At 39.6% G+C, this 17,276-nt stretch overlaps 1 protein-coding gene across 2 annotated transcripts; it reads left to right on the top strand.

The window, feature by feature from the left end:
- The first annotated feature begins 1,076 nt into the window (after nucleotides 1-1,076).
- On the top strand, nucleotides 1,077-14,281 carry LOC137294812 (uncharacterized). Of its 2 annotated transcripts, XM_067825932.1 has the most exons (14): nucleotides 1,077-1,214; nucleotides 2,207-2,432; nucleotides 2,803-2,910; nucleotides 3,277-3,378; nucleotides 4,602-4,723; nucleotides 5,148-5,280; nucleotides 5,488-5,664; nucleotides 6,632-6,828; nucleotides 8,304-8,430; nucleotides 8,620-8,916; nucleotides 9,386-9,520; nucleotides 10,666-10,823; nucleotides 11,187-11,338; nucleotides 11,534-11,564. In XM_067825932.1, the coding sequence occupies exons 1-13, from the start codon at nucleotides 1,084-1,086 to the stop codon at nucleotides 11,323-11,325; spliced, it is 2,052 nt and encodes a 683-aa protein (XP_067682033.1). In that variant the 5' UTR covers nucleotides 1,077-1,083; the 3' UTR covers nucleotides 11,326-11,338; nucleotides 11,534-11,564. The 2 variants fall into 2 exon arrangements, with proteins under 2 accessions (XP_067682033.1, XP_067682032.1); XM_067825931.1 differs by having other exon boundaries at nucleotides 11,187-14,281.
- Nucleotides 14,282-17,276: the final 2,995 nt, after the last annotated feature.

The following is a 17,276-nucleotide window of genomic DNA, read 5'->3' as shown; positions in this document are numbered from 1 at the left end:
GAACTTCCGGTTCTTTACCACTTGTACAAAGGGGTCGACATGACGGCATTTTGTCCATCGCATCATACCAACCTATAGACTGTGGATGGATGGCGACAAACCTCAGTGGCAGTCTGTCTCAAAGATATGCAGCATTTTTATCCATATTGTTATCTCTTTCCGGGTACCCGTTCACTGCTGAGTAAGCAGTTGCATATTTCGACCGAAGAAACTTGCCAAACGAGGCACCTACAGTAACACATTTGCTAGACAAGTGCAATTGTAACATGCAACACCTTAAACAACTTGTAGATTTCGTCAACTACTTTCATTAGCATATATCATAACACACATTGCCGTATTCCCGTTTGCACGTCATCAAGTCTTCTGCAACCTGGATTTGGACGAGTCAAGATGAGTCAGTTTTAGACATTCTTCTTTTACGTCAAAGGTGGGCAAATCCCGTATGCAAACCTTATACACGTTCACCGTGTAAGACACTCGGTCTGTCTTATTAGTCTGGGTTCTGGGATTCGAACCACGACCTTATCGTTAACCAAGTAGCATGGGAACAATGTTCATGTCGCGCCAGGGCCACTGCCAGGGGTGCCCATGCGTCAAGCCTTCCCGGACCAATCAGGCTAAGAGATAAAATTACGGTCCTTTCTTGCGCCACTGGGATGCTAAAACAAACAAATAGCGTCCGCCAGTGCATATGGCATTTCGACCACTGATTTAGATTTTATATTCAGCATGATTAATCTGTAAACAAAGCTTGAACATGATTTACCTTTTCTTTTCAATTAAAATTGTGATTGAGCAGGGATATTCTACTACATCTCTATATAGTCTCCCTGGTTTGAGCAAGGCCCAAGTGTCACAGTATGGGATGTCAGGCGCGTGACAGATCATGTAGGCCTGATAGGTTGCAAAGCTTTATGTTTAGATGGTATTGAGGGTTTGTCCAATATTCGCCAAAATCAAGCGCACCGGGCTCTTCGTAATAATGGTAGCTACTCCCCTGGATGTGCAATGAACATTTCCTGGTCACGCTTCTGTCAGCTAGAGTTAGCTCCCTTTCGTGTGATGGCGTTGTATTTCAAGATGTCTGCGCCCACGGGCTCAGAGTGTGTTGTTTGGTTATCCGTTGTTTTGTTAACGTCATTTCAACCCTGTAATGGAGATGAGCATCATATTGCATCGAAAGTGAAATCGGAACATAAAGAAATAAAAAGGTAAACACAAAATCATGAGAAAAAACTGTTAATATTCAAGAAAATAGTGAAAATAGTGCCATGTCGATGGTAGCTGTTGTGCTTAGCCCTAGAACGGCCATGTAGATGATGCCATATAAAAGACAAAGTTCCGTTAGTCGAACCACGGACGGCTTGTCATGGTATCTGCATGTCAGGATGTCATCCCCTGCAACAGTAGTCAATAGTTAAGCAGCTCTCTCGAATGTAGGAACCATCTGTAGCGCTCGTTTCGTGATCTCGTGGGCCATTTCCAACGTCAGGATTTATCATGTCTTGCTATGAATAGGTGAGAATATACGGGGATGTTGTGGGGATTCCGCTTGTCAGCTTGGAAACGGATAAATACTTCATATCCGAACTCTTCAAAGAATCAAATGAATCAATCCTACGTTGACATCAAGTTGGATTTGAACCTAGATTTAGGGTACTGAATTTTATGATGTATGGATGTGGATTGTCAGTGATGATAACACATCCTTCTTTCTAGAACATCACATCATGTAATGACACATCATTATTAACTGAAAAGCTAGTTGCTAACATATTTTCCAACATGAAAGGAAGCACAGGTGAGTTTTTCTAAGGCCCCCAAATGTGTCACCCAGAGAGGCACCCCTCCAGAAAGCCATGATTGTGAGTTCGAATCCTATTCCTACTTGGCTTCAGTTATGTGTCTAGGTTTATCAGCAAACAGGTAAACATCTGACACATGTATTACCTTTGGGTTTTGAGCAGCGTTATGATAATTATGTTAAAATGTGCATTTGTTGATGTGTTTCATGTGCGTATTGTGTGCTTATATCAGATGCCAGCAATACCTTAAATTTTTCTGTAGAATCCTAATGTAGCAGTGATTATAGCCATAGTGAATGAACTTGAACCCCCATTGGGAAAATATAATCATCATTTTGTCAGTGGCTTTTCTTTTTGTAGGTACAATTTTTCATCAGATGTTTTTGTTGTGTTTCTAGGTGTGGCTATAACCTGAAAATCCTGTGGCAGGCCGAGGTGGGATATTCACCATTTGCTGCATCCCCGCTACTTGCTGATGTAGATGGGGATGGAGTGACTGATGTCATTGCTGCACCGTTCAGTGAGGCGCTCACAGTGTTGAATGGAGAGAATGGCAAAACACTGGAGAACTCATGTTGGCCTTCTCAAAACTTGGAGAACTCTATTCATTCAAGTCCACTTCAGGTACTTTCAAACTCAAAGTTCTGATGAAATCATTAATGCCACTCTAGCAGTATGTGGCTTCATCCCATAGATGGCATCCTTACCATGCCATCTTGATGACAGGGTTAATGTCTTTGGTCATGTGGACAAGGCTTCCAGCGTCAGATCAGATTGTCTGTGTTTCGAATCCCAGTATGGGGCTTGGAAATTTTTATGGCTGTGACACAGTAATCAGACTTTGTGTTTATGAAAAGGTGTTTTCAAGTGGTATGTACAGGGACAGACTGTTTTTCAGATTGGAGCTGGTGTGCCAGTAGATCTGCCATTAATAAGTTGACTTTACAGCTAGAACTATAGCAGCCAATGTTCCAGCTGTCTGATTGTGTTTCAGTATGATATTGATGGAGATGGGATGCTGGACATTCTGTTTGTCATGTCATCTGGGGAACTGAAGTTTTTCAAATATGATGGAACACATATGCCCCAGTACACATATCAGGTAACAACTGTGCTCTGTATAAATGCTTCCCTCTAGCATTTCATAAACTAATTGGGTATCACTAATTATTGAATTATTAGTTTACGGATTTGACAGAGTGAATCCGAAATCTATAACAGAAAATAGTACAGTCGTCTTTTGAGACACTTTATATGAGTCACATAAGACAGTCACTGAAAAAGAAGAGCAGTGTTAATCCACTCACAATGAGTACAAATTGTATCTACTTCATTTAAAGATAATGTAACAGTCCAGTTTTGCATATGCAATGATAAAGTCATCGTGGTGAAACATATAGTATATTCCTATTGTCATAATATGCTTTCAATATTTGGTCCTTATGACGAACATGTCTATTGCTTTCAGCTACCTCCTGTATATGTCCTGAAGGACTGGCATGAGAAAGTTCTGTATGCTGGACATGATGAAATCCATCAGTACATTGCTGACCATGTCACAAAGACAAGTGTAAGTTTCATGTAGCTGAGTCATTATTGAATAGAACGACCATGCTATTAGCAACATCATGCTAATTAGCAACACCAAAATATCATCAGTGGACTTTGGGCGAATGGTGACACTTTACAAGCTTATACATGTATTATTAACCACACAGTCCAAGGTTTTGGTTTCTGTATTCAAGGTCTGATGTTTTTTGAATACTACATTGTGATGGATCTGAATTTTCAGTGAGTTCTTACTCAGTATTGTATACAACTACTTCACTGAACATGTCCCACGTGGGTACAAGGGCTGAAGCCCATTTCTGGTGTCCCCCATTGTGATGGTGCTGGAATATTGCTAAAAGTGGTGTAAAACCCAACTGACTGACTGACTGACTCACTCACTGACTCACTGACTAACTCACTCACTCACTCACTCACTCACTCACTCACCATTTTAATGGAGTAACACGTAAGTGTTCATGGTGATGTGTGAGCTGAGATTGAGAGTACTGGGTTACATTATGTCAGCTTTGTGGTAGCATGCTTGTGGTCATATCTTAGAGTTGACGGGCCCAGCAATTGTTAACATGACTTTATTTGTATTATTAACCACCCAGTGCAAGGTTTTGGTTTCTGTAACAGTGTGTCAGGTCTGATGGTTTTTTTTATTTTCATTGTGAAGGGTCTGGATATTTCAACAACGTAAGCATGTCCACAACTACATGGAACAAAGTTTACTGTATCCAGTGGTTGTTGGCTGAATGGTGGTTTCCTGTGGATTTAATGGTGTTTGATTGCTGTTTTTCTTCTAGAAAACTATGTTAGATTTACTATTTAGTTGTTTAAAGAGTCTTGAGGAAGTGGGTGGTCTGGGGGTTAAGGTATGCACTCATCATGCAAAAGACCAGAGTGTTCCCTACTGTGATACAGGTGGGTTATTGCTGAAAGTAGAAGTGTTATAAAGTCATACTCACTCACTTTAAAAGTCTCTGAGTTTCATAGCTGACAGTGCCATAATGGGGTCTGAGAGGGGGCAGATTGTTGATGAGGGTATTTCTGGATGTTCTTGGTGGTGCTCTGTATTGTGTGTTGCTGCACAACCCAAAGACAAGCCAGAAATCTGATGTTATTACATTGAGACTTGGCATGCATTGGAAGGGTGTTGGATGATGTAGGGCATGATCATGAGCGATTTAGCTGATTTACATGCTATTAATACAGTTGTGTATTCCACTGTGTATATAGGCCTACCTACCGGTTGATCCCCATGTATATGCCACACCTGCTCTGGCAGACCTCAACCGTGATGGCAGGCTGGAGGAACTGGTTCTACCTGTCACCTACTTCTTTGATGAAGAGGATTACAGGTAAGATTTTTGTCAGGAGAAAATGGAGAGAAACATGATAGAAAAGCACTGACTTAGGCCATTATCTGTTTGAAACACTTGTTGGAAAAAGGCATGTTTTTAAGGTTTCTTACTATGAATAAAAACTGTTGTTCAAATTCTCTGTGTCCCATGTATCATGCTGTTCAGTCCATGCTTGACAACTGACGTTCCTTATCATGCTTATAGATCTGACTGCAATACATGCCCAGTTGGTTTTTGTTACTATGCTTACTCTGCGCTTTTGTTTCATGAAGAAAACCTATTTAAGCACTCTTCCTGAGTAATGTTTTCCTTAACAAATGAAAGTAATTTGCATATTATATATGACAATATCAATGATCGTTAGATAAATGAATTGTGTTCAGGTGTTATTGAGCAAGAAGGTTTGAACTTCGTGTTCCAGAACTCCTGAAAAGCAGCAACATCTGAAGTATCTGAAAATTCCACACTTCAGTAGGTATTTAGTGGATGGCGTGTCAGTTCTCAATCTGACCAGCCTGGAACCTCTGAGGCATGTCTACCTGGATCTAACACAGGTACCTCTTTGCCTCATTGTAATGATGGTATGTAAATGACTAGATTTCTTAATAAGTCCTTGACTTAACATGGGTTTGCAGGTTTCTTAAATAGCTGTTCCATGATTTAACGCAGGTATGGCCAGGTAGTTGAACCCAAGTCTAAATTGAAATTGTATTTGTACTATGGAGAGATGGAGATGGTCAACAAGTGTTTTTGTTTTGCAGGTATATGCCCAATTCCCTGCTTTTGCTCTGTTCTCCCCAACTGTCATTGACCTTGACAGCAACGGCAGCGATCTCGAGGTTCTTCTTGCTACCTCAGCTGGCAATCTGCATGTCCTGGACAAGTTTGGTCATCAGCGAAAAGGCTTCCCCAAAAATATGAACAGTTTACATGGTCAGGTGAGATGAATTTAGCAAGAGCAGTTAAGTTTTTGGATACTGAGGACAGGTGGTGTCATACCATGTCCTGTTCACTTTTACCAAAATTGTCTTACTTCAGTTTCATCATTCTACAATAGAGGCTATAAAAAATAGAATTTTGTTTAAGTACAATGATGACAAGATAGTAAAGATGATCAGATTTTTAAGCAAATTTTTTTCAATATTTCTTGTGGTGCTAGCAATCAAGCTATCACTTCCTGTGTGTCAGATTCTACACCGAAAGAAATATTACGGCAGTAATTATGAAGTATTTATGATAGTTAACATCTTGTGATCAGTTACTTATCACACCATAGTTATGGAAGCCATTTAAGGAGCTGCAACTTGCTATGCAGAGTTGTGCCCCTTGGTAATGCCAGAAACCCTGTGTCTTTTAGTTCGAATCCTGATTTGATATGATTCTGTTGTTAGCTTATCAGTGCTATACTGATTCTCATGTCATCCAACATAGTGGTAAATGTGTGAGACCTGTGATGTAACTGGAATACTGTTCAGAGTTAAACCAAACTCACTCACTTACTCAAACTCACTCACTCAGGTGTTTCTAAATAAAATACCATTCAGACTTCAGAAGAATATCTTTAGAAATCCAGAACAAAATAGAGCTGTCAGGTTTAGAACAATGTTTATTTTGTTTGTCTGCTGTGTAACACCACTTTGGGCAATATTCCTGCTAAATGGCCTCAGTTTGTAAATAGTCAAGTCTGGTCCAGACAATCCAGTGATCAACAGCATGAGCATCAACCTACACAATGGGAATATGATGACGAGTCAACCAAGTCAGCTAGTTTGACCACCCAATCCTAGATTGTAACAATGAAAAAGGGGAGATAATTAGATTGTTTGCATGTGAAACATAATCATTTGAATCTTCCCACGTCATCCTGACAATGGCTTACCTGCTTAATGCCACTATCTCCTCCAGGTGACAGTAGAAGACATTAACAGAGATGGCAAACTTGAGATTATTGGAATAGACACAAGTGGTAATGTTGTATGTGTAGACAGAGATGGCACCACCTTGTGGGAAGGTGAGGTAACTGGCTCATCATCGCCTGGAAGTCGGATCACGGATGTTAATCAGGATGGAATACTTGATGTTATCATAGCAACAAGTGATGGGTATGTGTTTAGTGGAGACTGACCTTCATTCATATAACCTCAATTATGATTTTGAGTACAGCTGTTTCTCATTGTAATTTTAAAAATGTTAAATAAGCAGCATCTTTTTTTTTTCCATTTTTCATATTTTTTGCCCTTAGACAAAATTGCTATAGTATTATTATAGAGACGATTGACTGATGATATTTGCCATTTGAAAATAAGTTGTAGGTGCAAAACATATTCTTTCATTGTTAGATAAGAGATGTTAAATATTTTGGATGGTTATATTTTTACTACAGGAATCCTGTGTAAAATTGAATCCACTACTTATTGATGACAGGTTTACTGAAAAGAGTTGACTTCAGTATGTTTTTGTTTTTAAGAGTTGTTATCACAACGTAATGACGCTGATTGAATAATGCAGAAATATGAAATGATGAAATGAACATATTATATTCTGTAATATCAGGAACAAGACATTTTACAGTGTATTGTCACTCCTGTATCACCTAATGACAATTTGGAATACATTCTCTTTCCTTCATCACCTGATCAGGTTTCTGAGTACATTCTCACACCTTCATCACCTGATGACTTGATGAAGGAGTGGGAGTACACTCCAGGACATTGTGCTTTCTGTATTACAGCAACTAACATGCTTACATTTTCCCCTTTGATGTGTATCATGTTGTTATTATAGCCCCACTATGAAGTAACGTGGGTGTATAACGTTCATTCTGTAAATCCTTCTGTCCACCCTGAAACTTTGTCCGGAGTATATAACTTAAATTTTACATGCTAGGTTCAACAAACTTCACACACAAATTAATCATTACCAGTAGATGTATCTTTTGCTATTTAAATTTATTTCAAATTTATTATTATTTCAAATTATTAAAATTTATTTGTTGTTGTTTTCATGGCAACATAAAATGTGTTTGAAATTATATATCATTAAATGTTGATTCACCATACTTAATAGACAAGACCCATGTTAAGTTTATTTGCAAAATATGATTATTCAAAGAGTGATGTTAACTTTTTACTTTTCATGGTCTTTCTTCATGTCATATGTACCAATATGTGGTTTATACTCTGTATCTACATTAGTTATTTCCTTGATGTTATCAACAGGTGATTTATTGTCTGTATCTACATGGGTTGTTTTGTTCATGTCATAAGTACAAGTCAAGTTCTGATTAATTCTAAACAGTTAATTTCTTCATTTCATTTGTGCAAATAAATGTGTACATGGCAAAACTATTATCTAACATGTATAAAAAGTTTAGTAGAGCAGAGGAGACGGTCTTGTGAGCTTCTGATCCTTGTCACATTGTATCTCAATAGCAGTCATTTCAATGTCCCAAAGTAGGAAGCGGAAGTATGAGTGCTGTGCTCATTCTACACTTGTGTTTCACCTGTATATGAAAATGAATTTGATCATATAGAACTGAGAGCATTTTATACTTAACCACAATGATCTCTGGTTCCAGAAATGTATATGCTCTGAATGGCACTAATGGAAAATCCCTCCCAAAATGGCCTATGAAGTTTGGCACAAGGATAGCAGGAAATATTCTTCTGACAAAGATTGGTTCCACTGACCACAACATAGACTTGGTATGTAATCTGATGTATGGGAATTTTTTCCTAAACGCTCATACAGGGTGATAGTTTTTGGTATGATGTAATGGTTTATAATGTCAGTTGTAGATTTGTCAGGTTGAGGCTGAATTATTTGCTGCCAAGATATTAATAAAATAATGCTGATGCAACATAAATTTAGTCACATTTATGTTTGACTTCCAGGTGTTTGTAGCAGACGACAGCAACCTGTACTTTGTATCTGGGGATCAGATGTGTCAGGCCCACCTGCCTCTGGGGGAGAATTCATTGGTGGAGATTGTCAGCCATGAGTTAATCCAGATGTCCCGGGGCTTGGAGCTCCTGGTGTCCACCAATGATGGAACTCTGTTCTGCCTTGGGACGGGAGTTGAACTGCTTCCTAGGGAATGGATAGAGGAGACATGGTATCAAGGGATTCAGCTGCTGGCCTGGCCTGCTGTTACGAAAACAGCCAATGACTTCACAGTCCATGACCAGAAGGTACAAGAAGTATAGTCATTGCCTGAATTCTACAAAAGATATTGCTGAGTTCAGATCAGGCCATATTTCCTTTTGGAATCAACCGTCAGTAGAGCGAATGATGTTGATGAGTTATACAGTTCCAACTTTTACCAGAAACTGTTCAGTGTCTTTGAGCATTCATTGATATGTTGCATTGAACATCCATCCACAGATGAACTTAACATTTTAGTTTAAATCCATTTGTTATAAGACATATGGCCATTTTTCAGATTGCCTTGCACCTGTATGACAAACCAATCATGTAAATATCTTAAGGCTTTATTGTGTTTCCTGTTCAGTCCACCATGTGATCTCAGAAGTCAGTGTTCCTTTCCATGAGGGATGTTTTTGTAACTCTAAATCGTGAACCTTTTTCAAGAACATTCATTTGTGTTGTTAGTCTGATTCCAAAGATGTGGTCTGTGATGTAACATTGTGCATGTTGCAGACTGGTGTGTACATTGCCAGTAGCACCAGGAATCTGGTGGAGGTGACAGGCGGGTCCTTCTGGCTGCAGTATGAAGTGATAGAGTCAGCTGGACCTACATCCCCTTTCCTGAAGCAGGCGCCTTACACTATTCAAGTACGTATCACTTTGGTTTGCAGGTTGGTGTACCATATAGCATATATGTCACAGGTCATGGGGTGTGATGATACGTTGATGACAAATGGCATACCATTTGTTCAGTGGTCTGCAGATTGTTTTATTGAACTACAAATGTGAGTATATTTTTGAAAAAAATTGTCTTGTATATTCTCTTTGGATCGAATGATGCAGTCTCCTTAAAATCAACAGAAGTCAGAAGTCAGGAGTCAGATAGTGTTTCTTTATGCTGCTGTTGTACGTTCTATGATTTAAGATCTTGATGCTGATTGATTGATAGGAAAGACTTCCAAGAGGCCGGGTATTGTATCAGACTGACAGTTTCACTTTGATCAGATTGGTCTTGTGTGTTTTGTTCCCACTTATATGTTATTGCCTCTGCTTTTATGTTTTTCAATTGTATGCTATGTGCATGAGGAGAAGATATAGAAATTTCTCTGTCTCCAGCAAATTTTGGTCTTTGTGTTTATATTCAGTCTGAATAATTTATAAAATTTATGAATGCAATAATCGTATTATATGTAGAGCGTAATATCACAGGACATCTTGCAAGAAAATACATGTCATGATATGAACTGACAGTACCACTGGTGTCATGAACCACAAACTTTGTTCAAAATGGTGCAGTGGACATATCGTGTTACAATCATGCCTTCATTGTCTGCCCTGTTTCCTCATGCATTGTGTTACTTCTACCATTAGGTGAAATGCTAAAGTGTTTATACATGAACTGAGCATTATTTGTGTTTATAAGGTACATGTGTATACGTGCTGATGACCTGGGGTCAAATCCCCACATGGGTACAATGTGTGAAGCCCATTTATGGTGCCCCCTGCTGTGATATTGCTGGAAGTGGAATATCGCTAAAAGCAGATCAAAACTGAACTCACTTACTCACATGTGTTTTTTTGTGAACTTCATGTGACTCATTCACTCTCTTACTCACTCACTCACTCTACATAATGGTATCCAACTCCAACACTTTCTGTTCTATTTATAGCACATGATCATCTCACAAAATGACAATGCATGTATCATTTGTATCTATGTATCTGTTACATTGTAAGTGTCATCGAATCGTTGCATCCCTTATGATATTCATAGCGCTTTACCTGTTTTTCAGGTGTATTACGGTAAGCATCTACTGGCAGCGGAACAGCAGTCAGAGCCGGGGATATACATTCTCAAAGTTCCAGTGTGGCCAGTTCCAGGTCGAGGTCATGTGACAGTTGTGTTGACCAATCAGCATGGCCAGATATTTAAGGACATATTTCCACTTAAGTAAGTAATTGACAACCTGACGAGTTGTGGTTGATTCCAGGGGTGTTGATCAGATGGTTGCAATCTTCCTGTGTAGTGATATTTGATTGGGCAGTGTTGCAACTTCAGACTGAAATGAGTCAAAATACGTGCCTTCCATTTGTTGCCATTGCCACAAAATGATGTATCTGGAATTTTGCCTGAGACATATATTAACACAAAATATTAAGAACCAGCAAACTATGAACACGACTAACTGACCATCTCTAAGAAGACCATTTCTTCATAAAATATCATAATATATGCTATACAGTTCTTGGACAGTGTAATAATATTCATTTTTTTAACCATCTACTGAAATACTCTCTTTGTGTCACATTCCAGATTTAATCAACTGATTCTCCAAGATCTACAGTGGTTGGTTTTGGCTCCTTTTGTTGCCATGGCAACAATTTTATTAGTGAATCATGGATTTCCTGCCAAAGATTTATTACCAATGACATTCCCAGCAAAAGCAAAGTGAGGATGTCTGATGTGTGAATGCCGAACTATACGTCTGCCCAGAGGAAACATTCACATCTTGCAGGATGTCGACAGACGTGTGTGAATGTCAAAGTGTCAGTCTGCCAAGAGGAAAGATTCACATCTTGCAGGATGTCGACAGACGTGTGTGAATGCCAAAGTGTCAGTCTGCCAAGAGGAAACATTCACATCTTGCAGGATGTCAACAGACGAGTGTGAATGCCAAACTGTGTGTCTGCCAAGAGGAAACATTCACATTTTGCAGCCTGTTGACAGACATTTGTGAATGCCAAACTGTAAAGAATGTCAACATGGTGATCTCCTGATGTGTACATAGTCTGTGATGTCGACAGACCTCCCGGAGCTACAAGTAAGACTGTATGACTATGAGGCTAATAAGTGACTCACTTAAGATGGCACTGATAAACACACCTCTAAGATATGTGAGTGCTGTGACAAGTTTGTGGGTCTGGTGAATATGTGAAATCTGCTTTTGAAGTATCTTTCTCTCTGTGTGTGGAATAAGACAATGGGAAAATGTAGGAGCTGCTGTACATCTGGAGATTCCAGGTCGGGACTGGTGCCCCAAACCAGTGTCACACAATGCAGCTGAATGGATCAAGTTGTCTTGGAAAGTTGATTATTGTTAATAGGATAGAGTTCACAGCATCATATACTGGCTTGTCTTTTCCAAACTTGATTATTTGAAAGCTGGAATTTAATTTTGCAGAGTGCAGGGTTAAACGAACAAATAGATAGTGTTCATCCTCGGCTATGTAAGTGCTATAGGAATGTTGAACACTGTTCCATCTCACACACATAGTTGTAGTCATTCGAGTCAAAACCAAGAGGTATCAAGCTTGTACCTAGATTTTGTGTATTGAGCAACTGCATCAAAATGTCTCCAGTCTTTGGTAGAATGGATTTAGGAACACATGGAGTATTTTTGCCATCAGGATCTCTGTTTTTTGTACATTGCTGGAATATTTGATCACTGAATGAGATCTCTGTGTAGGAGATTGTTACCATTGTGCTCAAAGACCTGATGCAATGGTGTCATTGTGCCATGTATGTGTCTGATTGTCTTTGCAGTTTGGTATGTTTGTCATAATTTATCTGAACATTATCCTGGTAGTCAAACAGTGGACATTTAAACATGTACCATCATGAGGAATAGTGAGAAATAGAAGGTTGTGTCAGCTGTAGGTTTACTCCAAGAATTAACCCAACTTTGTGAGATGCATTATAGTGTTTCACAGTGTGCCAGGTTTTGCATTGTGTTGAAATGCACCTCAGGATATAATGGACAAAACAGTACTGTTTGTAAGACTGATACAAATGATGTGTGTTGTACAATCTTGTTTAATACTTGACAGGTTACATGATGGCTTGCTCTGGACACAGTTATGTGGAAGACAACAACGATGGCTCAGTGCTTACTAAAATCTGGCATGTAATATAACATATGGAATGTTAACTATGTTAATCAACTGGAACATGGATTCTACAGTGTTGCCAGCTAAACAGCTCCTCTAAGTGTTGTCACTATCATGCACTTCAACATCTCTCTGTCATGGCTAAGCTTTCATTAATTTTACTATGTATCACATCATGACTTGTTCAGGTTAATGGTTGACATGCCTTTGCATGTGTTTGTGATGGGTGCAGGTGGTGGGGAAGCATATGCTGACTTGTAGCCCTGACAATATGATGGTTATTGATAAGCCTGTGCTTATCATATCGTTGGATTTCTTGAACATACAATCCCTTTCTTGTTAACTGCTCCAGCTATTTAATCAAGATATGTGGATTTCCCATTTGAATCAAACTCAATTTACAGATTTTATAGTTCAAAATATTGCTATGGCCAACACATTTCCTTTTTCAAGCACAGGTTAGAATTTGTATACAGTTACATTGCCTGAACATGGCATACCTTGAACCATCAAAGATTGACTAGACTGCCACAATTAAGTCACTTGCACTGTACCACAATAGAGTTAAGTTTACTTCGTCCAGTGATGGGAATGAAATGCCTGCAGATACATAAACATAGATACAAGAAATGATTCTGTTTGTGTTTCTTATTATCTGAATGTAATTTGCATAACATTCACAGGTCAGGTATTGTGTTATAGCTAGGTCAGTCAGTAATAGGGTCAAGTTAGAGATATAAAAAAAACCTTCATAAGTAGAACTATTGATATTTTCTGCAAATGTTAGATATAACTGCTTTGACTGTAATGATTGATTATAAACCTGATACAGCTATGTTGGCATGCTCTAAACACATTAGATTATTTCCCCTTCCATGTGATCAGTCTACATTCCACCTGTATTATCAGCTCTCTGAGGAGTATACAGCCCAACATTCAATGTGTCCATGGATTGTGCACTTTACTGATGTGAGTGTATCAATATACTTATATCATACATATGGATTGCTGATTACTTCTACCTGAGATGGGCTTCTGATGAGGTCATGCAAATATAGTGGCATACATTGAAAACATATGATGGACTGGAAGGTGAGAATACAATTTTAGCAATAAATCTATACTCACACATCTCAGAGTGAGAGTTGACTGTCTCTGATATTGTGATCTTGCTCCTACCTGAACACACCCTCTCTCTTCTATATATATCTGTGTGTGTGAGAGAGAGGGAGAGAAAATGAGAGTGTCAGTGAGTGTTTTCGTGAGACTGATGAAGTGTTTTAACTTTGTGTATGTTACCATGGTAACCTACATAATGAGCCAGTACTTCCTAATTTATGATGGTGTGCTGTGTATCATCTCGTTTTGATGGATGGACTCCATTATACTTCTATGCTGTCATGGGGTTTCTTTTCCTCCTGATCAAAGACTGGTTTACATTCAGGGTTTCATGTTATAAACAAAACACACAAGTCCATTGTTTAATGTATGACACCTTTTGTAATAAAACTGTTTTTCAAAGCTTCCGTTCAGCTATTATGCTTTTAGTAATGATCAACCTTAACTGACCAGCTGTGTGCAAGTTGATAGAGCATCTTCCCTGATGTGGACAACATTACAGAATGGTACATTTTGTTGCCCTGCCTGGTGCTTTGCTTTAACGAAGAAGTACAAGGGATATGAGTCTTGTCGAATATTCATGTTCAGCTGCTGCATGGTATCTCATAGTCCCATCTGACTGAGGCACCAGTTCACAGGCATGCTAAGTCAACAATCTAATCCACTCAGCAAGGAAGACTTCCACAAACATCTGACATCTGGTAGTCCAGATTATCCTTCAGGTACAAGTAAGTTGGCAAGGCTGTTGTGACCCATAGCTATGAATTCACAAATCTTTTGAAAAGTGGTCAAATGTAACACCTGTTTTATTTGCGACTGCAAGATCAAATTCAAATTGGGATTATGTGGAAACATATTGAGCAGCAAAATCCATCACTGCATTCCCCCATAGTTAGGGTCAGGATTTCCAGCATGCCCTTCAGTAGATTTCAGATTTCATTTATCACAACATTGGGTGCATCAGAAACATCTTTGACATCAGTGATGTCTGGAACAAATTCAACCTTTAAAGTTAGGAATTCTTTGGGCTAAGAACGTTTTGGAGGGTAAGGGCCCAGGGTCCCCTTTCACAAAGCAACCTTTACTAAGGCTAACCTTAACTCCCATTCTTTAACATTGCACTAAGGTTACCTTAGTGACTTACGATCACCTTAGTGCTTTGTGAAAGGAGGGCCAATCCAGTTACACAAAGTAAAGATTAGATTCTGAAAAGTCAGATTATGGTTTCATTCAACTGACATGACTGTACATGAAGATATTGTTTCAAGCCAGAATTGTTTAATGCATAGATTTCTCCACTTTCTTTTCCGTTTTTTTTTTGAATTATAGATTCAGCCATAATGTTCCAAATTCGGTGCTTTATATGCCTTCGGAACCGGCCTCCTGAAGCCGTGGTATTCTTTATCTCGGCAGCGTAGAGCAGATGGTTCGAGAAGATTAAGTTTAAGCTCGTATGTGTATCATATTGCAGTTTTCTGCTGGTCAATCAGCTGCTTCGAGGGTGTAAACACTGGTTGTTTTGATGAGAACCTGGACTGACAATTAAAATCAACATTATAAACATATTACATGAATAACAAGTGCACTTACGTTTAACATAATGCTCCAGTATTAGTTCCAATAATATAACGATGGCAACCTACCATCTTCAGCCATGACATACGATGCTATTGTAGCATAAGTGTTATTTAGATAGAAGCATTTGCTGTTAAATAAGAACTTCTGAAAAGCTGTTTTGTCTGCATGTTTTTGTAACATACGTGAGTTGCACGGGACCCTTAAGCTCCCGAAGAGAACAACGGACGCGTGCTGTTGTGTGACGATCGATGCAGCCAAATGAACCATTAGTCTGTGCGAAGACTTTGTCGCTAAGAGGTTGCGTAAGTGTCTCAGTATAGAATACTACCGAACTAGGCTGAAACTTCGGAGTTATGTTTTGGCTGTCAGTGAATCCCAGTTTTGGTTACTTGCATTCGTTTTCAATCCTGGACTTGCTTGTGAATGAACATACTAGGCACATAAAGAAACTGTGCATGCAAAGAAATTTAATCTAAATTTATCAAACCTGTGCAGACAGATAAGGGCCTAGATTTTCGAAGCCCCCTTAGAGCGACGACAGGCGTAAGTTAATGTTAATGTATGGCACTTTTGACTATCTTAACGCTAAGAGAGCTTCGAAAATCTAAGCCAAGGATTTAAACACAGAGGTTAGTTAGATGTATCCAACATGCATGTACGTGCGACGTTCCGTGACGTCAGTGGTTTCGTCCTTGAGGCGTGCAATACGTTGTTGCACGTGCATTCAGGGAAAGAGAAACAGAGCAAATGAATGCCACGCAATACTGTCACTTTGGAAAGCTCAACCCCTGCCCTTGCGATCGTTAAAAACAAATAAACGCACAGCATGTCAAGGCTAACGTCTGCTCATGAAGCCATTGGGATGGCCCCTCAGGGAATGTTTCAACGACAAGTGGCTGCACATTTCCACCGCTACCTGAACACCCTGGACGCATCTACGGCTCTGTCCGATAAAGGTTCTCTGGAAGAGGTAGAAGGAGTTCTTGTATATGTTGTTTGAAACGGACCTGTCAATTTGTTTGTATGATTTCCCTAAGTAAAATCTGAGTCGCACTGCGAGCAAACCTTCGCAGTTGCGACCGCTACACTGGCAAGCTCGGTTATAACGGCGGCCTAGGTGATTGGCTGCTGTGGAAATACGGAGCCAGCAAAGGGAGGTAATACAATTATCGTGTTGAACCGTAGATGCGTCAAGGGTATAGTGGGGATTTATCGGAACGTATACCCTAGAGATATCGAGGATGTGGTGAGACGCTACCAGAACATAACGTCATTGATCGACACGTTCTGGACGTCCACGTGTAACAATGTGTAACAACGCTACATCAGGACAGATGGATGAGGGTGACCCATCTTCGCCACAGGTTTCAGACTGCAGTGATGGCTGCCCTGACCATCCCAGGACTTCGCCGTATTCACCCCAGCACAGTTCGATAACATTTACGTCATCACGGGATCAAACCACGACGTCCCGCCATACGACCTACATGACACAACGTTATCGACAAGCTCGCCGAATGTGGTGCCGAAATCATGTCCGCAGACCCTTGTTTGTCGAGAGAAATGTTTTTTTCCAGATGAGTCCAGGTTTAACATTTCCCATAGTGATGGACGTCAACGCGCCTATAGACACGTGGGAAAACGTTATGCACAGGCCTGTGTCTTGGAGAGGAATCGCTTTGGTAGTGATTTCGTGATGATTTGGGGTGGAAAATAGCACGCCAAAGAACTCCGTTGGTGATTGTTTAGGGCAGCTTAACTGATGTGGGCTACAGGGATCAGATTCTTCAACCTCTGGCAATTCCTTTTCTGCAACGTA

This window comes from Haliotis asinina, chromosome 8 (assembly GCF_037392515.1).
Source record: "Haliotis asinina isolate JCU_RB_2024 chromosome 8, JCU_Hal_asi_v2, whole genome shotgun sequence".
Taxonomy (NCBI): domain Eukaryota; kingdom Metazoa; phylum Mollusca; class Gastropoda; order Lepetellida; family Haliotidae; genus Haliotis; species Haliotis asinina.
This window is presented reverse-complemented; position numbering and strand designations above follow the sequence as displayed.